This window comes from Ovis aries, chromosome 9 (assembly GCF_016772045.2).
Source record: "Ovis aries strain OAR_USU_Benz2616 breed Rambouillet chromosome 9, ARS-UI_Ramb_v3.0, whole genome shotgun sequence".
In the NCBI taxonomy this organism is placed as follows: domain Eukaryota; kingdom Metazoa; phylum Chordata; class Mammalia; order Artiodactyla; family Bovidae; genus Ovis; species Ovis aries.
The window spans coordinates 35,392,540-35,414,418 of NC_056062.1; the positions used below are offsets into that span (position 1 = coordinate 35,392,540).

General features: G+C 42.7%; 1 protein-coding gene across 2 annotated transcripts in view; it reads left to right on the top strand.

Moving 5' to 3' along the window:
* The window catches only part of LOC101114620 (uncharacterized), a 205,001-nt gene that overhangs the window by 179,364 nt on the left and 3,758 nt on the right, over window positions 1-21,879 (top strand). For both annotated transcript variants that reach the window (XM_060393410.1, XM_027972961.3), the window contains 2 exons: window positions 4,827-5,004; window positions 6,762-6,887. In XM_060393410.1, coding sequence (XP_060249393.1) covers window positions 4,827-5,004; window positions 6,762-6,887 — 304 coding nt within the window. The remainder of the gene's footprint in view (window positions 1-4,826; window positions 5,005-6,761; window positions 6,888-21,879) is intronic.

Consider the following 21,879-nt stretch of genomic DNA (forward strand, 5'->3'; position numbering starts at 1 on the left):
GGAGTCTTGTTTGTTGGCAAGAGTTTAGTTTGTAGAAAGTAGGTATGATTCTCTCTTCTGTTTTATCTAATGTTGCCTCTTCACTCAAAATATATTTCTACACATGCAAGTAACTAGAAAGTTAAGGACTATGCATATTTTGATGAAGTTGCTTATGAAACATAGAGCTGGGCCAGGTATACTTGATGCTAGATCAGTGTGTTAATTCAGTGAAAAGCTTCATTTTATGTAAATAATGATAAGTCATGTTTTTAGTGGATCTATGTCTCTGTCAATGAAAAATTTAATCAATAGTAAATCTAAGAAAGAAATAGAAAACTTTATTTGAGCCAAGCTGCAGAGAAGGCAATGGCAACCCACTCCAGTACTCTTGCCTGTGGACGGGGGAGCCTGGTGGGCTGCAGTCCATGGGGTCTCGAAGAGTTGGACATGACTGAGAGACTTTACTTTCACTTTTCACTTTCATGCATTGGAGAAGGAAATGGCAACCCACTCCAGTGTTCTTGCCTGGAGAATCCCAGGGACGGGAGAGCTTGGTAGGCTGCAGTCTGTGGGGTCGCACGGAGTCAGACAGGACTGAAGCAACTTAGTAGCAGCAGCAGCAAGCTGAGGCTGTAGTTTGGGAGACAGCCTGTTGGAGAGCTTTGAGAACTGTTCCAAAGAGGTAAGTGGGGAGGTCAATATACGTGTGATTATGGAGAAGGGGGTATATGAAATCACGGACAAACCCCAGCAGAAGCTTGCTGCTGGTCATGAGAAGCAGACATCTTAGTTAATGGTGTTAATGCTATTCTAAGTATGCGTGCTTGTGTGCTTCATTGCTTCAGTCGTGTCTGACTATTTGCGACTCTATGTACTGTAGACTGCCAGCTCCTCTGTCCATGGGATTCTCCAGGCAAGAATACTGGAGCGGGTTGCCATGCCCTCCTCCAGAGAATCTTCCTGACCCAGAGATTGAACCCGAATCTCCTGCGTCTCCTGTATTTCAGGCAAATTCTTTACCCACTGAGCCTCCTGGGAAGCCCCATTCTAAGAATGGGAAGATGCAAAAATCTAGATTCATAAAAAATTTCTCCTGAAAATATCTAGCCATCTGAAGAGCTCTTCAGTTTTCCCAGAGCACAAGTGCTTCCTCCTAATCTTTGTCCCGAGTTCCTTTTAGGATATACTATATGTCAGAGATTTGCAGTGCTAATGGTTTGTAGAACTGGATGGTAGGCAACGTTATTTTACAATCCCCTCCCTTTTGGTCTTAATTTTGACAATGTTTTGGGAGGCATTTTGTGGGAACAGCTTTGTCCAGTAGCACTGCTACTGCTGCTGTTGCTGCTGCTGCTGCTAAGTCGCTTCAGTCGTGTCCGACTCTGTGCGACCCCATAGATGGCAGCCCACCAGGATCCCCCGTCCCTGGGATTCTCCAGGCAAGAATACTGGAGTGGGTTGCCATTTCCTTCTTCAATGCATGAAAGTGAAAAGTCAAAGTGAAGTCTGTCAGTCGTGTCCAACTCTTAGTGACCCCGTGGACTGCAGCCTACAGGCTCCTCCGTCCATGGGATTCTCCAGGCAAGAGTACTGGAGTGGGGTGCCATTGCCCATAGCACTAGGAATGCTCATTTCCAAGTCAGGAGAGGATTTCGTGGATGGCCAGTCAGTGCTGTTACTTAACTAGACCCTGTTATCAGTAACCAAAAGCCTCTGGACCACCTGTCTCACTAATTTGCTGTGGTTTAGAAAGTGGTTCCCTCTTGTTGCTTTTTAATCATTGATCTTATAAAACTATATATTTGGTTAATTATTTCAAATTGCCTAGTCATCATTACTTTTATCTGAGGTTTAGTCACACATTTGGTAATTAAAAAAACAATGATATGTGTGTGCTCAGTCATGTTCAACTCTTTGTGATCCCATGGATGGTAGCCCGCGAGGCTCCTCTGTCCATGGGATTCTCCAGGTAAGAATACTGGAGTGGGTTGCCATTTCCTCCTGTAGGGATCGTCCCAATCCAGGGGTTGAACCCAAGTTTCTTGTGTCGCCAGCGTTGGCAGCAGATTGATTCTTTATCACTGAGCCACCTGGAAAGCCCACATAAAAGATAGGCAGAATGCAAATAATTCAGCTAGTAACATTAATAAGGTCATGAGTAAATATTTAAGCTGAGAACTTCCATTAGTTGTAGCCCAGTATCTCCCCAAGTCCTCTGACCAGTCAGTTCTTCGCTAATCACTATCTTTACGGGAAATTACATATCAGCATTTTAACAAATTTCACCAAAGATAATCTGCATGTACAAGGTGGGTGTGGGTTGTCATTCTCCCTTATGGGACTTGAGAAAGAAACATTATTTTCTAAAGAGTTATGAGGCTAGTGCCAGATGTAGAAACATTGATCTTTATGGTTGAGCAGGTATTTCTGCCATTGGGGGATATCTGATTAATGCACCATGCAGATAAACAATTGCACAGCGGAGGGGAGGGAGGAGGCCAAAGGGCTGAGAAAAAGTTTTATGTTTGAATTTTTCTTAAGATGTGAATTTTTATTTCATCACCTCTGGACTGTGAACTGTAAAAGTGCTTCTCTGTCCTAGAGAGGGCTGGAGCTGGATAATTCCCTCCTTCTGGCTCAGTTAGGCTTCTGATAAAACCTAAAAATGCAAATCCCTGGTGGCTCAGATGGTAAAGAATCCACTTGCAGTGCAGGGGACCAGGGTTCAATCCCTGGGTCAGGAAGATCCCCTGGAGAAGGGCATGGCAACCCACTCCAGTATTCTTGCCTGGGAAATCCCATGGACAGAGGAGCCTGGTGGGCTACAGTTCATGGTCTCAAAGAGTCAGACATGATTGAAAACCTAAAAAGATTAGACTCTGGTTGACTACTTTTTCCCATGGGCAGCCCTTGTTAAGAACAGAGTGAAGAAGCTGGGTGTTCTTATGCTGAGTGTGATGAAAAATGGAGATCCATGGAAAGACATTAGATGATGAAGAAGGGTATGAGTGAAGCCTGGTGGACTGGGGGAAGGGCAGGACCTATTCATCAAAACCCTTCTGTCTTGGAGATAAGGAGTCCCTGGGAGGACACCTTTCCCACATGAGGGTCTTATGATTGGCTTTGGGGAAAAGTCAGAAAATCCTTCCTGCACCCCAGCTTGAAACATTAAGTAGACCAAGATGCCACAATGTGGGTGAAAGTGAAAGCGTTTGTTGCTCAGTCATGTCCAACTCTTTCTGACCCCATGGACTATAGCCCATCCATGGAATTCTCTAGGAAAGAATACTGGAGTGTATTGGCATTTCCTCCTTCAGGGACTCCTCCCAACCCAGGGACTGAACCCAGGTCTCCTGCACTGCAGGCAGACTTTACTGTCTTAGCCACCATAGTGTGTCCTAAAGCCTATCACTTGAAATGGTGAATTTTAGAGGGAATAATACCATTTTTCATTATCAAAAAGAGAGGGAAAGACATTGCATGAAGAAATTATGAGATTAGAAATGATCAAAATGGATAACTATTTCTAGAGCTAACAAACGTTTATTGAGTTTCTTCCTTATTCTCCAGGGTTTAGTGACTTTGCTCTCCCCAAACTGAAGGAATTCATCTCTATCCTGTTGGCCTTACATATTGTGTTTTTATTTGTATATGTCGTTGTGTCCTCTACTTGGCCATACAAACCAAAGCCAGAGTTTTATTGTATCCAAAACAAGAACAGACTGTAGAGGTTGCTTAATTCATATTTGCATTATGGGAGAGAACAGACAACAGACATTTGGTTCTTACCTAAAAGAAACTCACTTTGGAGGGCAGGGACCTGAATGCAGTTATCTTTTACAAATAATAGATAATATTGGAAATTTCAGTCCAGTCTCACAAAACCTATTTTTCAGAACTCCTAAATCTTATAAGAAGACTTTTTAAAGCAACAAAAAGTGAAATGTTTTCTAATATTAGATTTTAAATGCCATAAAAAGAGGTGATTTTGATAATCTGAAGGGTGTGTAGATTACTCCTTTGGCATCTGGTTCTTGAATTTTTTTTTTAATTTTATTTTTACTTTCTTTTACTTTGCAATACTGTATTGAATGTTTTTCTCTACAGGCCTTGAGTCATTTATGTGGACTCTATACTGGTGAAAATTGGTTTATGTTTGTTTTCTTTAAAAATTTGTTTTATTTATGTATTTATTTTTAGCTGTGCTGGGTCTTCATTACTGTGCATGGGCTTTCTCTAGTTGCACAAACAGGGGCTACTTTTCATTGTGGTGTGCTGGCTTCTTATTTCAGTGGCTTCTCTTGTTGCAGAGCATGGGCTCTAGAGCATGAGTTCAGTAGTTGTGGCACACAGGCTTAGTTGCTCAGGGGCTTGTGGGGTCCCCCAGGACCAGGGATAGAACCTGTGTCTCCTGTATTGCAAGGCGGATTCTTAACCACTGGACCACCAGGGAAGCACCTGGTTTCTGTTTAAATGTAAATGGACTTGTAGGAATTGCCCTCTTTTCCAACACTACTTTAGAGTGTTTCCAAAACACTCATATGTCAGCTTTCCATCCTCACTTACAGGGGCGGGCAGGTCTGGAGGTAATGGGCACACACTGCCCTCTACTCATGTGAAGGCCCTCTGAGATGTAGAGTCCTGTGTCCACTCGCTCAGCCAATCACTGGCCTCTGTTTCCAGATCTTATGGAGCAGGTGAAGCACATAGTGGGCTTTGTGCAAACAGCTTCTAAATTTGTCAAGAGGACTTGAAGCAAAATTATGTTCTTGTGAAATAACTGGTTTTAAGTTCTATCCTTCAGTGTTGTTCATATCTATGAAATAATGTTCTCTTGATTATAGGGTATAGGAGACAGTGACTGTCATTTTAAAATTAAGAAGAACTTGGAAAATGCATGTATAAGCCTGGAATCGGTGAAGAGCCCAGGATTGTTTGTTGGACTTCAGTCAGATGGACAGGCAAAACCAGTTGTTTATACTGAGAACGGGAGTGTTTTCTTCTATCCACAAGTCATCAAATGTACGTTTACCTTGAAATGTTTCCATTTTGATTTGTTTTGTCATGATGTGTGTACAATGACTGATAATTTCACCGTATTTACATTTTTGTTATTCTAGAAACAGTGAAAAAGGCATAATAAAGACACACCTCAGATTCTCAGATGTTTAATGTTAGGTATAGAGTTTTTTTTTGCTACATTAAGCTCTTTTGTAGTTGTTTAAATTGGATGTGTGCATGTGTGTATGGGTGTGTGTGTATGCATGCTTGTATTTTGTTATTTAAGGATGTCTCATATTCAGAGAGGGGGTGGGGCTGTTAGAAACATTCTCAGCTTCATTGTGATTAATTTTTAATGTTCACAGTGTAAAAGGAGATAAAAAGATCAGCACTAATGGGATTTGAATTAAAATAGGATTTGGGATAAAAATTCTAAGAATGGGATAGAAATGTGAATATTTTGAAACTGGTTTCCCTCATATTTAAGTTCAGGTTTTCTAGCAAAGTGAAGTAAGGTTTTAAGGGCTTTGTTTAAACAACCGAAGCTTAGAACATATTTGCCTGAGCAAAGGTTAATGGAGTAACTCTAATGTGTTCTTAAATTATCTCAAAATTCAGTTTGTGATATAATTTTTATCCTGTTTAGTCCCATGGATTTTGATTTAATCAAAATCTAGATGATTTTCTTTGTCTGTCTGTCTCTTACTTAACTTCTCTTTTCCTAACAAGATCTACCTATACTTTATGTGGAGATGGATATAAAATTCTCAACATTTTTAAAATGAATATCCTATCAGATGAGTGATACATAAATATAATATGTATCTTGGGGGTAGTATATATAATATCTGTATCTTTATCTATTGTTGTTGTCGATCAGTCACTCAGTCAAGTGATGTCTCTGCTTTTTAAACTGTCTGTGTTTGCCATAACAAGCAGCAAGCATCTTTTAATTTCATAGCTAGGTTGCTGCTGCTGCTGCTAAGTCGCTTGAGTCGTGTCCGACTCTGTGCGACCCCATAGATGGCAGCCCATGAGGCTCCCCCGTCCCTGGGATTCTCCAGGCAAGAACACTGGAGTAGGTTGCCATTTCCTTCTCCAATGCATGAAAGTGAAAAGTGAAAGTTAAGTCGCTCAGTCATGTCTGACTCTTAGTGACTGCATGGACTATGGCCCACCAGGCTCTTCTGTCCATGGGATTTTCCAGGCAAGAGTACTGGAGTGGGGTGCCATTGCCTTCTCCGCATAGCTAGGTTGGGGATATCTATTTCTGAACAAGACGCCAAAACAACTTGTTTCTAAATAAAAGGCAGAAAACTAGCTAATGTTTTCTTCACTTGTAGGTATGTGTGTGTGTATATATATATATATATATATATATATATATTTCTTTGATTCTTAAATTTCTGGTAGAGTTACATAAAGCATTTTTGAACAATGTTTTAGTCAGGTTTACCTTTTGATGTAGGCAGTGTACCCATTTAGAAGCTATAAGAAAAACATCTTGAATAAGTCATTCAATTCATATTATGGCGTTAAACTATTGGTTAGATTTAAAAGGAGTGCACAGATTTAATAGGGATACCACTCATGTGCAGCCCGCTGCTATAAAAAAAATCATTTTTCTGGTTACTGTGTAGTGCAGAGTAAAGAGCTCTGACGGCATCGAAGTGGAAACAATAGCAAAACTTAAACTTGCATATTTGGGCAGATGGTGGGTTTTCTGAGAAGAAACAAATGGTTTGAGAGGATAGAATCTTTCCAAATCTTAATTTCAGTTGGCAGAGAAAACCCAAGTGGTATGTCTGTAACACCCAGCCAAGAAGAGGAGAAGATCCTTGAGTCAAGAAACCAGCAAGAAATGCCATCAGAACCAGAGGCCAGAGGAGCCTCTTCAACTGCACGTAAGAAGCAGCTGTTTTCTCTTCTTATGGTTTGTTTGTCTGCGCTGCTTTTTCTGTGTCTACCTCAGGAAGAGCCCCATGTTATTTTTATAATATAGGTTACATTATACCACGTGAACTTGCTTTCGGCTGTTATCTTGCTTTTTCATGCTTCGTTTTCATATTGCAGAGATTACGTATATTTTAAAATGTTTCTTTCTCTCTCTTGAATTCAGTGTTCACTCCAGAACAATACTTGAAAGGAAAGTGGTATTAAATGATGACATGATATTGAACTATTACTTACAAAATATTTTATGATTTTTTTTAATGAATAACAGCAAATTCTCACCAAAGACTCAGCAACAACAAAGCTAACTTCCCCCATTTTCCTGATACAGAAATTAAGGCACGAATAAAGTACTCTAGGCCTCAGAAGTTTGGAGTTTTAGTTTCCATCTCTCAGTATGTTTAATTATTTTCCTCGTTCTTAAATGTATTATGTTCTTTTGACTGACAAGCAAGATGAATGATATCTGATAAATTCTGTGCATCAGAAGGTAGTCATCTTTGGGCAAAATGAAATAATGACCACTGTCTGTGAACCATTTTTCTTAAATCCATCTTGAGAGACAGGTATAATGTTATCTTTAAAAAAGCTGCTTTTCGAAAATGAGTTATTGCATGTGCTCTCTGTTCTTTAGAAAGTGACAGAACATAGATGTTTCTTGCTGAAAACCCCACGGTCAACTAGAGGGGCGGGGGAGTTAGCCTTTTGGTTTTTATTGCATTGGACCAGGCCCAGTTTTGTATTTCATGTCATGTCATGAATCCATGGAGCCATGTGACAAATGACACTGCATGAAAAACATATATTTAGTTACATTTTTTTCACAGATGGGGAGTTTAATCTTGTGTCAGGAAGTAAGGGCCCCTAAATCTGGAATGGCCACATTAAGTAAAATTTTCCTTGGTTGAAAATAGCATGCTTAAAAAAACAGAAAGAAAGGAAAGAAAATAGCATGCTAGTTGAAATTTCTAGGAATATTTTTTTTATGAGTAGCAAAATACTTAAGAGAAAAATCTTCTACATATTTTATGCAAGTTTGTTCTGGCAGAAACATTTAAAAATGTTACCATTGTTAATTTTTTTTAAGGTGTACAGCTTATTTTGATACATTTATGTACTGCAATACTATTGCCATTGTAACATTAGCTAACACCTCTATCATTATATGTTTATTTCTTCTTTGCGATGAGAATAATTAGGGTCTAGTCTCAGTAAATTTGATGTTTATCATACAATCTTGTTGTTTGTAATCACTACAAGGTGCATGAGTTCTCTAGGTCTTATTTGCAAGTTTGTACCTTAAATATCTCTCCTAATTCTCCCCCTACTCCTGTCCTTGGTAACCACCATTTTACTTTCTATTTTCATGAGTTCAGCTCTTTTAAGATTCCATGTAAAAGTGATATCATATTTGTCTCTTTCTGACTTATCTTACTCAGCACAGGGTCTTCAGGATCCATCTGTGTTGCTGCAGTGGCAGCATTTCCTTTTTTCTCATGGCTGAATAATAATTACTATGCATTACTATTATTATAGTATTATAATTATTAGTATAATTAATAGTATAATTATAATTATACTATTATTATGTGTATTATATGCATTTCCATTCTCCATACATCTGTTTGGGGGCACTTAGGTTGTTTCCACATCTTGGTTATTATGAATAAGGCTGCAATAAACATGTGAATACACATATATCTTTGATACCTTGTTTTCATTTTCTTTGGGTAAATAACCAGAAGTAGAATTACTGGATTGTATGGCAGTTCTGTTTTTAACTTCTTGAGAAACTTCCATACTGTTTTCGACAGTAGCTGTACCAATTTACATTCCCTCAAATGGTGCCCAAATGTTCTCTTTTCTCTATATCCTCACCAGCACTTTTATTTCTAGTCTTTTTGATAATAGCCATTCTAACAGGTGTGAGGTAATACCTCATTGTGGTTTTATTTTGTAGTTCCCTGCTGATGAGTGACATTGAACATCTTTTCGTGTACCTGTTGACCATTTGGATGTATTCTTAGGAAAATGTCTCTTTAGTTCCTGTCCTTTTAAAAATTGAATTCTTTGTTTTTTGCTATTATTTTTTAAATAGTTTGGGTGTTAATCCCTTATTAATGCCACTGTTAAGTTTTTAAGGATTGAAAATAAGTTTTACAGTGAGGCAGAGCAGGCCAAGTTATTTTCAAAAGTGATAAAATTAGGCTTCATGGTAAGTATAGACCTTTAAAAATCATTCTTTCATTTAATAAATCATCAAATATGTGTTGTGTGCCAACTAAAGATCAGATGTAAGGTCATACAGTGATAGCCAAAACATCTGACTTCTTGAAACAAAACATCTAACTTCTAGTGAGCCAGTTAAGCATGGAACAGTCACTCAAAAACATGGGGTCAAAAATGGATAAATGAGATGAAGACAATATCTAGGGCATGCCAGACACAGAATGAAGTTTAAATCATTAATTCATTGTACAAAGAGTTACAAGTTCTTTAATGTGGTTGATGGTAATGCAGTAGAAATGGAGAGTGAGCCAAAATGGATAAAGAGAAGACTGAGTGTAATTTATCCTGTGAAGGAGGGCATGAAAACCCATTCCAGTATTCTTACCTGGGAAATCCCATGGAGAGAGCAACCTGGCGGCCTACAGTCCATGGGGTTGCAAAAATTCGGACACAATTGAACAAGTGAGCATGATTATGAGAGTAATTTATGAAGCCATTCTAAATGCTGACATGGCACAAGTTTTGATTTAGACATGGAATCCTGGAAATCCAGATGATAAAGCTCTCCTACTACACATGCCATCTACAAAATGCCCACTTGTTTAAACTTTGTCTTCTCTGGTTGCACTGGAAATGATTTTTTAAGTATCTGTGGCTTAGCTGGGAAAAAAATCTCCTGCTCCATGAGCATTACCTGAAAGACTCCCATTCATTGTTGACTAATTAGATCATGACTCTAGCGGTCTTTTTTCTACTTCCATCAGACAGTAGTTAAAAGTTGTTTGGCACAAGAAATATCTTCCTCCTAGTTTTGCAATTTAGCTGTCATGCTAGATAGATTTGGGTCACATTAGCCATTGATATTAAAATCATGTTAGTTGAAAAATACTTCAGAAATCTTATTTCATACTTTCAAAGACATCAGAAACAGCTGAGATTAAGAGTGAGATTATGTTTGTCAGTGAGAGTCCAGGATGGGGCCAGATGTTCATAGTTTGGGAAATTAGGTATTACAGGTAAAATAAGACTATCTTCTGTATTTAAAATGCTCATCTGTTAAAAGAGAAAAATAGAGCTACTTTTATCTACATGGAAGGAAGACAAAGATTTAGAACTTATAATACCACACATATACAATAAATGGTACTCTTGTAGTGGTAAACAGAGGCATAGTGCTATTAAATTTGCAGCTTTTTCCTTCAGGGCTAAGTTGAATTTTGGTGTTCATTTTATTAGGGTAAGTAGAGTTCAAGGAAGAAGTACTGTTTTCAAAAGGATATTTTTCATTATGGAAAATTTCAAACAAGTAAAAGTAGAGGGGATGAAGTAATGAATACTCATATATCCACTGCTCAGTTTCAAAAAAATACCAATATCTGCCTAACTTTGTTTGTTTAGGACTATAGATTTTACTCAGAAGCACCCTGAAGGAGCCTGCCAGCTAATCTAGAGACCCCATCAAATGTTCTTCCAGCTTAGAATATTTTAAACTTCTAGTCAACAAAAGCTAGTGCTTTTATATTTCTCAAATGGATAAATTTATGGTCTGAGACTAATGGACTTTGGTTCATTTCCAAAAGATCAGGGCATTAGATTGAATTCATATTTAATTGATAACAGCAGAAACTTTGATACATTGTTCTGTATTATAGATTATACCATATTAAGTCATCAGTTTTTGTAATATGAGTGCACTCTGACAATGTGTTATGTTTGTGCAAATACTTCATGTTTGTGAAAATGTAAGAACAGAAAGAAGAGGATTTGAAGATTTGCAACTCGTTTGCAGATTAAGTCAAACAAACAAGCACACAGAAGCACACGTACAAAATTGTGCATTCATACCCCCAAAGCTGAAACCAAGTAACCATGATGTCTTGACCCTGCTCCAAGGTTTGTTCATCTGTTTACTGTTCACTGCTCACTGGCCTTCCCACCCAGATCTCTCCCTGCTCTGTATGGCTCACCAGTTTCAGACTGATGTTTTTAGTGTGCCGACCATCTTGCCCCCAGACTTTAGCAAACGGTGCCTGCACAGCGCTGCTCCCACTCCCTCCCCACCTGCCCAGTGCCCTCCACCATCTCACTGTCTGTGTCTCCCTTCATCTCATGTGACACCTCTGTGATGTCGTGGTCAACATGTCACCACATGCGGTCCTTCCATTGTGTCCACTGCTTCAAACCTTGCGTGTTTGGTTGAGCCGTTCCCTTCACCGGGAAAGATTTTCCCTTCTTCTTTCTGCAAAATTCTGACTCTTCCTTGTACACCCAGCATGCGGTTCCCTCTGTGACACCTCCCTGCCTACCCTCCATAGTGAAACACTCCCTCCTTTCTGCTACTTTGCCACTTCATAGTTTTTCTTTTGTTTTCCATGAGTGTGTCTGCTTGTTTGAAATCAAACCTCTATATCTGCCTTTCTCAATAGTCAGTGTGTATCTCCAAGGTCAGATTCTTATTATTTTTCAGATTTTTATTCTCCTCCATTAATACTTAGAGAGCCATGAACCTAACACTGTGCCCAGAAAAATAGTAGGAACTACATAACATTTTCTTGAATTGAGTAAAGACAATCCTTTTCAATGGCTAAAGTGAAAGTGAAGTTGCTCAGTTGTGTCCGACTCTTTGCAACCTCCTGGACTGTAGCCTACCAGGCTCCTCCGTCCATGGGGTTTTCCAGGCAAGAGTTCTGGAGTGGTTTGCCATTTGCTTCTCCAGGGGATCTTCCCATCCCAGGAATGGAGCCCAGGTCTCTCGCACTATAGGCAGACGCTTTACCATCTGAGCCACCAGGGAACATCTTAGGTACTAAGTAAAATGATTAGCCTCTTAAAGCATCTTCTACTGACCTAGATCTTGGGTTGTTCCAGGGCTCACAGACGTGCTTTGGGTTTTCCTCACTAGAGATCTGATTGCACTGCTGTCTCGGGTCTGAAGAAGTTCCAAGTGGGTTTCTGAGGTTCTGGATGGTTTGAGAAGAACAGTCCTTTGCTCATCTCCAGCATTTGGGTGTTGAAGGTCAGGTTGTAAATTATGTTTGACTGACTTGTGATCTTCCCTGGGTCAGTAGCCTTTGACAGTCCATCCAGTGGACTGCATAGGGTGCATGCTTGCCTACCTGGGTTTCAAGTTTAGTTCTCGATTGCTGCCTGTGGATGCTGGGTCGATGCCTTAAACTCTGAGTTCCAGTCTGTCCACCCATTTAACAGGGCTCAGTGCTGCTTAGGATAGTGTTAGGGGTGAGCAAGGTGATGTGATGATGCAGGTTCAGTGTTTAGGACAGTGCCCAGCACAGAGTGAAAGGCTTTGTGTGTGGGGAACTGTGTATAGAGGAGTACCCAGCGCCTGTCTGGTGTGTTCAAGCACCAGGGCTTCAGAGTGTGACATACATGGTTTCCTTATTGCATGATCTGGGCATGTTAGTTAACCTCTGCCTCTTTTTCTTATCTTAAAACAGACATCATAATTTGATTTAGTTTATGGGGTGAGAAATAAATATGAAGCACTCAACACAGAGCCTACTGTATAGTAGGAGCTAATAAATGGTGATTATTATTATAATTGAAGGGGAAAAATGCCTACTGTTATAATGACAGAGATTACCCAGAATGGTAAAGAAGGAGCAACTTTTAAAATGAATGCATAACCAGTCAATCCTAAAGGAAATCAATCCTGAGTATTCATTGGAAGGACTGATGCTGAAGCCAAAGCTCCAATACTTTGGCCACCTGATGTGAAGAGCTGACTCATTGGAAAAAACCCTGATGCTGGGAAAGACTGAGGGCAGGAGGAGAAGGGAGCAACAGAGGATGAGATGGTTAGATAGCATCACTGGCTTGATGGACAGGAGTTTGAGCAAACTCTAGGAGATAGTGAAGGACAGGGAAGCCAGGCATGCTGCAGTCCATGGGGTTGCAGAGTTGGACACGACTGAGTGACTGAACAACAGCAACTGTGCAGACAGCTGTTAGGATGACCTGTGCCACAAGGACCTACGGCAACGCTGGATCTGCCCTTTACACCAAGTAGCTGAACCGTAGTTATAGGCAACTGTTGGTTCTGGAAATGTCCCAGAAGTAAGTAAATTCCTGACCCTCCCTCAGATGATCTTCAGGTGGTTGTTCTCAGCAGGAACATGAGAGGAGGTGATGGGTGGGGATGTTTCTCTGTTCCTTTTTAGCACCTACTTCAGGTCCTGCGTCTCTGGAAACCTCAGTGAGATTCTGACATGAAAAAGTGGTTCTGTTTAGGGATAAAGGTTCCAAGGTGCTTGTTCACAGCAAACACAGGAATGTGCTTCACATGGTTTACAGAAAAAGGCGCAGGAGAGGGTGTACAGGAGAAAGAAAGGAGAGAGAGAACGAGGGGAGGGAGGGGGCAGAAGAGGGATTGGCCCCTTGTGCCTCAAGGAAAGTCAGCGTTCACGGAAAGTAAATGTGCTATCAGGCCATCAACCTGACCACCTAACAGGCTGCTCCTGGGGCAGGAATGTAAGAAGAGCCACAGGCTGGAGGCCTTCGTGTCAGGGTTTGCCTATTTATTATCCTGGACACGACTCCAGTGGAGGAAATAAAACTCCAGGAGAGAAAGAAGCATAACCACAAATACATTTTTAATGGATCAAAAAGTAATTTGCTTGTCTTGCTCTCCTCGTTATCTGCTTCTGATGCTAACTGCAGCAGCCTTAGCTCTGAGGCAGTGCCCAGCTGCTGGGCCACCCTCGGACTATTGTCATTGCCCGCACGGTCTCGTGCTGGACTCAGGAGCTCCCTGTGGGGTCTTCTCTGTCTTCACCCCAGATCCATACATTTCTCATGGAAGCAGTTCACTGGGGAAACTGTAGAAGATGCTATTACTCTGTGAGGCCAGTGACAAGTCTCAGTGATGGTTCTGCAAAAAGGTGGTATCAGGGAGCTGGGGTGGCATCCGCATGCACCTTCCCTGGCAAAAGGTAGCGGCCCTGCGGACTTGGAGGTGGGGCACGGCCACGCTGGGCTGCTGGTCTCGTAGTGGGCACGGGTGCTGGGGTGCACACAGCAGGGGTGCTTGGAGTGCACATCAGAGGGCAAAGGGAAGAAATCCCAGTCATGCTTCTTGATGCTTCCTCGTGGAAAATAATGTACAGCAGGGCTGAACCAGGGCAGAGAGAAAGCTCACCAGGTGTTGGTTCCTTTCATGAGTTAAGTGGGGAGAGGCGTGGCTGAAACACAAAACCCAGCGATGGGGAGGACACAGACACCTCCTGCGGGAATGTGCATCTTCTCAATTGAACACCCACATCCTTATGGCTGTATTTTATTTCTATACCTGAACACTTCATATTTTTGCCTTTTGTGCATAAATACGGAGTGTGTTCTCAGTCACTAAGTTGTGTCTGACTCTTTGTGACCCTATGGACTGTAGCCCGCCAGGCTTCTCTGTCCATGGGATTTCCCAGGCAAGAATACTGGAGTGGCTTGCCATTTCCTTCTCCAGGGGATCTTCCTGACCTAGGGATCGAACCCACATCTCCTGCATCACAGGTAGATTCTTTATCACTGAGCCACCTGGGAAGCCCATAGATAGAGTATACGACACTGAATTTCTACCATTCACACAGAAGAGCTGGCTGCTTGAAGTTTGGAGCAAGCAAAATTTGCATCTGTATCAGGTCAACATTCAACTATGAATTGAAGTAAATATTCTTCTTTACTGTAGTGATAGGTGACTCAGTGGTAAACACCCCACCTACCAATGCTGGAGACGCAGGAGACACAAGTTCAACCCCTGGGTTGGGAAGATCCCTGGAGGAGGAAATGACAACCCACTCTAGTATTCTTGCCTGGAGAGTCTCATGGACAGAGGAACCTGGCCAGACTACAGTCCATAGGTTCACAAAGAGTTGGACATTACTGAGCACACACACGTGGTAGGTAGAGTCTTTTTCACTATTTGTATTAGTTGCCAGTGAATGCTCTAACAAATTATAGACTTGGTATTCTGCAGTCTTGGTGGCTTGAAGCAGCAGAACTGTATTCTCTCATAGGTCTGGAGGCTGTAAGTCTGAAATGCAGGTCATCAGGGCCCTGACATCTCGGGTCGCTCTTTCTCCTCTCTTCTAGTGTCTTGTCTGGTCAGATGCTGCTAGAAGCCTGTGGTGCCCCTACGTTTGCGTAGCTCCAGTCTCTGCCTCTGTCATCACAGGCTGTTTCCTGTTTATCTCTGTGTCTCTGTGTTGCTCTTCCTCTTCTGATGAGGACCCTAGAGCAGAGGGCTGGCTGGCCTTGCTCCAGTCTGACCTCATCTTAATCAGTTACATCTTCCGAGTGCCTCTTTCCATGTGATGTGGTCACATCCTGAGGTTCTATGTGGACGTGAACTTGGGAGGCACCTTTAATCCATATACTATTTGAGTGGAGTACTATCCACTGCAAGTTTATTAACATTAAATTAGGAATCTCTAGACTTCTGTTTATCATCAAACTTGTAGTGTTTTTGGACATGTGCCTGTGCATGTGTGTAGACTTTTAATAATGAAATAATATTTTAAAAACTAGCTGCTTCTCCTGCTGCTGCTGCTAAGTCGCTTTAGTCGTGTCCAACTCTGTGCGACCCCATAGAGGGCAGCCCATCAGGCTCCACTGTCCCTGGGATTCTCCAGGCAAGAAAACTGGAGTGGGTTGCCATTTCCTTCTCCAATGCATGAAAGTGAAAAGTGAAGGTGAAGTCGCTCAGTTGTGTCCGACTCTTAGTGACCCCATGGACTGCAGTCTACCAGGCTCCTCTGTCCAAAGCTAGCAGCTACTTCTTAATAGAAATGATGTCTTTTATGAATATATGCATGAACCCACTTTACCGTGGAAGGTCTAGGTCCGCAGACAGTTAGCAGCCGCAAAGTTTTTCAGCTTCCAGTCGAGGAAGCTCTCAGTGTCACCTTCCATTCCAACCGGCAGGTTTGGGAAGTGGCCTTGACAAGAGCTCGTGCAAGCAGGTTATTGGAAATAAAGGCCTACCCCGGGGGATTCTAAATAGGAAGGGATTTATGGATGCAGAAACTGAAAAGTTAAATACAAATAAATGACATTTTAAAACAACTACCTAACTGTACTTGTCAGGGCAGAGCAGCACAACCAGCTCTGTCCTCATAAAACCAAATCGTGGGGTGGTGGAGGGAGGGGACCTCGAGGCATTTTATCCTAAGGACTGAGGACAGGCAGCCCCACCAGGTTCTCCAGGCTGAGGCTGAAGCCAACGCTTGTAAGTGTTTCAGCCTCATTTCTAGCCAGGAGGCCTTTTTTTTTTTTTTTTTTTTTTTGAGAAAGGTTGAGATAATTTCCTTTGTGTAAAAGTGGAAGGAAAGCAGACTCGGGAAGGTGTCCACTCTGGACAACACAGTGTCAGCAGGTCCTGGGTCTGTCCGCAGCTGGAATGCCAGCTCTGCTCCAGCCCAGGCTGCCCATTTCCTGACGCTCGACGCCATCTTGCTGACTGTGCAAAAGGGGGTCTGCTGTTCTATGAAGGTAGCTCACCTCCCTGCATGCCCGTGAGGCTAGCATATGGGCAGAGCGGAGAGGAAGGCCCCACCCCGCGTTGAGGACCGTCTCTAGTCAACTCCCTGTCCTGCAGCGGGAGCTGCTGGGGCCACAGGTTGGGGCGGCTGACAGGTCAGGAGGCTGCAGACTCGGCTTCTCTCTGCTCCCGGGCCGCCCGGTGCCCTTCTCAGCTCCGACGCACTGCCTGGAGCCTCTCGGGCTCTCACCAGTGTCTTTACTGTGAGCTAAGAAGAGGGCTGTCCCCTCTGCCTGGAACCTGCCCTCCAGCCGGGGGCTGGGCTCAGTAAACCTGTACCAAAGCACATGACACTAACCCGCTACTTCTGGGTCACGTTTCTGTGTTTACATCTAGCCTACCTCTTCAAGATCTCAGAAGACTTTTCTCAAGTTCAGGTCCATCGTTTTTCTGTTTTTCTGTTCAGCATCCTCCATGTTTCCTGGAATAGAATAAGTTAGAATTGTGTGTGTGTTCACCTGAGCCTAAGGGCATGTGCTCATCAAGACACCCTAAGTATTGTGGGAAATCACATGAAAGAAGGGGCTGGAGATTAGAGCACGGGACCTAAAAGGTTTAACTATGTCTCGACTTTCCTGGTAGCTTAGTGGTAGAGGGTCCACCTGCAGTGCAGGAGAGGCAGGAGACACAGGGTTCAATCCCTGGGTCAGGAATATTCCCTGGAGAAGGAAATAGCAATCCACTCCAGTATGCTTGCCTGGGAAATCCCACAGGCAGAGAATTTGGTGGGCTACAGTCCATGGGGTTGCGAGGAGAGTCAGATATGCCTGAGTGTGCGCATGAACACACACACACTGCTTATTGAAATACAGACCCTTCAACGCCCAGGGTGAAGTGCTGCCCATGCTACAAAGCTTTCTCCCCTTGTCCAATCAGAGGGGAGCTCTTCTCTGGAAAGTTCTCCAGCCTTTACTCAGGCCTCCACATGGTGCTGAGACCTGCCAGTGGCCACCATCCTTGTGAACCGTTTGCCTCACATGCTAGATGATAACCGTCCTAAGAGTGGGGTCACACACATTTGTTTTTATTCTTCAACATGGATTCTTACACCAAGTAGGGACTCAGCCAGTTGTAAAAATGGAAGGGGGGAGGGAGTGGCAGGAAGAGAGGGAGGAACTAGTGGAAAGCACAGTGGAATCTCAGGTTGGAAGAAACCTCACAGGTCACCTAATGAGTCCCCTCTGTAACATCCTCAGATGTGTCATTAAAAATTGTTTATGTATTCATTTGCTTTCAAACTAGTTCAGCCCGTGTTGTTCAGTCACTCAGCCAGTGTCCAGCTCTGCAACCCCATGGAATGCAGAATCCCAGGTTTCTCTGTCCTTCACTACCTCCCAGAGTCTGCTCAGATTCATGTCCATTGAGTTGGTGATGGCGTTCAGCCATCTCACGCTCTTTTGCCCCCTTCTCCTCCTGCCCTTAATCTTTCTCAGCATCAGGGTCTTTCCTGATGAGTTGGCTCTTTGCATCAGGTGACCAAAGTTTTGGAGCTTCAACTTCAGCATCAGTCTTTCCAATGAGTATTCAGGATTGACTTCCTTTAGGATTGACTGGTTTAATTTCCTTGCAGAAGGGACTCTCAAGAGTCTTCTCCAGCACCACAGTTCAAAAGCATCAATTCTTCAGTGCTCAGTGCATGTACAAATGATTTTATTTTCCCTTTCTGGAAAAGAAAGGGGAATAATGAATAACATGGATAAGAAAAGAGGTTAAAATTTTGATAAGGTATAAAAATATAAAATACTATTTTTGTAGGGGAGAGAAAATAATAAAAATTATCATGAGACAGTGAGCAATCATTTAACTCTACTGATTTTTTTTTCCCCAAACGAGGCCACTGTTAATCATTTCTTGCTATTCTGAGCATGTATTTGTTCTGCTGCTGGCTCCTGGGCTCTCTTTGTCAGTTTGAGCCAGTCCTTGGTACTAAAGTGACAAGTGGCGATGGTGGAAACTGACAGAATGAGGCACAGGCGGAAGTTCTGCTCATCTCTCGGAGCGGTGTGGAGACAGCCTCTTACAAGCATTTATGTTCCTTCTGCCATTTTCGGTGTGAATGAGTGGTTGCCATATCCAAAATGTATCTCAGACACTATCTAATCTCTACCACCTTCTCGCACCACCGCCCCCCCACCACCTGAAAGAGCCCACGTGTCTTAGGGCAAGATCATGCAGATTTCTATGGCTTGTTGACTTGAATCATAGAAGGCGAGAAAAGTTTTCTTCTGTGTTTGTGTCTCCTAGTTGTCCCAGTGAAAGGGAGTTCCCTGGTGATGGAAGCAATGTTGAAGTGAGCTTCTGCTGTGGCTGCGTAATGGGTATGCTGTGCTTGGGCAAGCAAGCGCCTGCTGTTTGCTTTTAGTTCCATGCCTTTGACATCACGGTGCTCCCCTCCCGGCTCACTGCTCCAGTACTCCCGTCTGTTCACTGACTTTGGGGGGATGTTCGAGTCCTGATGTGAAATGTGGTTCTCAGTCCTCAACAACTGGCCTTGGCTAATTGCTCAGCTCCTTCTGCAGGACTTGATGGGGTAGAAACTGAAGGATGGGCGCAGACAGGTGCCCAGGCAGGTAGATGGAGGCACATGCAGAAGGAAACACTTGTGTCCTGCAAACAGTTCTCATCTAGCAACTAAAATCTGTCCTGTTCTGTTCACTAGAAATGATACATGAGGAAAGAGCTGATGGCTCTTTGTAAAAATACAACTATTAAAAAAAAAATTCATAGAAATGACGGCCACTGAGGGAATTAAGAGTTAACACTTTGGGCTTCCCTGGTGGCTCAGTGGTGAAGAATCTGCCTGCCAATGCAGGAGACACGGGTTCCCCACATGCCACGGAGCATCTAAGCCTGTGCGCCACAAGTAGTGAGCCTGTGGTCTGGAGCCCACGAGCTAGAACTACTGAAGCCTATGCGCCCAAGACTCCATGCTCCACAACAAAAGAAGCCACCGCAATGAGAAACTTGTGCACTGCAATTAGAGAGTAGTCCCTGCTTGCCGCAGCTAGAGAAAAGCCAGCAATGAAGACCCAGCACAGCCAAAAATAAACATTAAAAAAAAACTAATAGTTTTGGTGATTTCAAGCCTTTAAGAATCTAAACCTGGAGCTGGCTAAGAGAGTTATTTTTAGTAGGCATCTAATGCTCAGAGGTCTCTGTGGCTTTCAGAGTCAGAATTTGTTTTCTATCCAAGTACTAACCAGGCCCAACCCTGCTTAGCTTCAGAGCTTGTTTTAGTCCAGCAGTTTCTGAAGGAAAAAAAAGAAATCACAATAGAGACTTCCCATAAGTGGACTGAACACAAGACTAGAGTATGATTTTTTAAAACATTAATTGGTCAGTCAGTAAACTCAGGTTTGGTTGCAAGGATGAGAAATTCATTAAAGCTTATTTTAGAAATGGTAGTTTTGAAGGTACTTCTCGTGGAACCCAGCTTCAGGAAATAAAGCTGAACTTGGTAAGCTGGAAAGTGAGCAGACAGCCAGTCATGCTCTCTAGATTGTCAAGGTGTCACTTCACTGAAAGTCTGCTGTCTTGTCTCTGGAGATGAGCTGCTTCTGGAATGTTCTTCTCACCCATCTCTTTGAGTTGCAGTCAGCTTGGGTTCCAGAACACCAACCGTCCTTAACAGTACGGGCACTGTGATGCCTCCTGGGGTGGCATTCTCAGATCGCCGTTTCTGTAACTCTGAGGTCAAAATATTTAGAGAGAACACCTGATTAACTAATCTGTCCTCCAATTGGCTAGGATGAGAGGCAGGTCATTTGGTACAAACCTTGCTCTCCAAGGGTTGTTTCTTCTGAAAAGAGGGGCCTGGGTGGGAGAGGGCCATCGCCTGAATTACATTGACTCCATCACCAACTATGTACAAGGTACTGTATTTGGCAATGAGAGAGTATAATATACTTTAATAGTTTATATATAGTATAAGTATATATATATTTATAATATAATGTATAATATATATGTATAATGTATATATGTAATATGCATATATGTAAAATATAATATACATATAGTGTATAATATAATATATACAGTGCATACTTATATGGGGCTTCTCAGGTGGTACTAATGGTAAAGATCCCACCTGCCAATGCTGGAGACACAAGAGATGGTGGGTTTGATTCCTGGGTTGGGGAGATCCCCTGGAGGAGGGCATGGCAACCCATTCCAGTGTTCTTGCCTGGAGAATTCCATGGGCAGAGGAGCCTGGTGGGCTACAGTCCTTGGGGTCATAAAAAGTTGGACACCACTGAAGTTACTGAGCGAGTGAGTGAGCTTATATAGTGTATATAATATATACTCTAGTATATATTATAGCATAGCATATATAGTATAAGAATATAACAGCAACTTGTATTTACTGACCATTTATCACATGTTGGCACACATCAGATGATATAATTGAATATGTGTGTTTAATCCTGCATCCTTAATGGAGTAGGTATGATCATTATGTATAATTTACAAATGGGGAAACTGAGGCTTAGAGGTCAAGAACGTGGTTCACATGTCAGTGTGGGAACCAGGCGGTCTGACTCCAGGTAGAATTCCAGTGCACATGAAGCTGGCCTGGTCCTGGCCTATGAAGGAAGCTGTGGAGACTGTCATCTGGCTGCAAGGATGGATTCTTTCTGATGCCACTGTGCATGCTTGGTCATGTCCAACTCTTTGCAACCCCCCAGACTGTAGCCCTCCCCCAGGCTCCTCTGTCCATGGGATTCTCCAAGCAAGAATACTGGATGGATACATAAACCAAAACAAGAAAGATAGCGTAACTAAAGGCTCAATAAATGCATAAAGTAAATGATACGTTGTTAGACTCTAGAGGAGGAAGAGAAAGAATGCCTTGAGTTGAGGGTCAGAAGAAAAGAGGTTTCTCCCTGCCTTTGAAGGTGCAGAGAGGAGCGGTACTCACAGCTGGGCAGCAGGTGTGTGTCCACAGGTCCTCTTCAGCCCCACCTGTTAGCATCCTCCAGTGATTTCAAGGCCACTCTGGTGAAGTCAGTCCCACAGCCTGGCCTCTGAATTCCTAAGCATTCTCAGATCCCAGAACTCCCCGACCCTAACTTAGTGACTCCCCCGACAGAGCACCCCCTGTCCACCCCGCCATGTGTTTCCCAGTAGCACCCTGTGCCCCAGCCCTGTGGCATCTGCTCTGTATA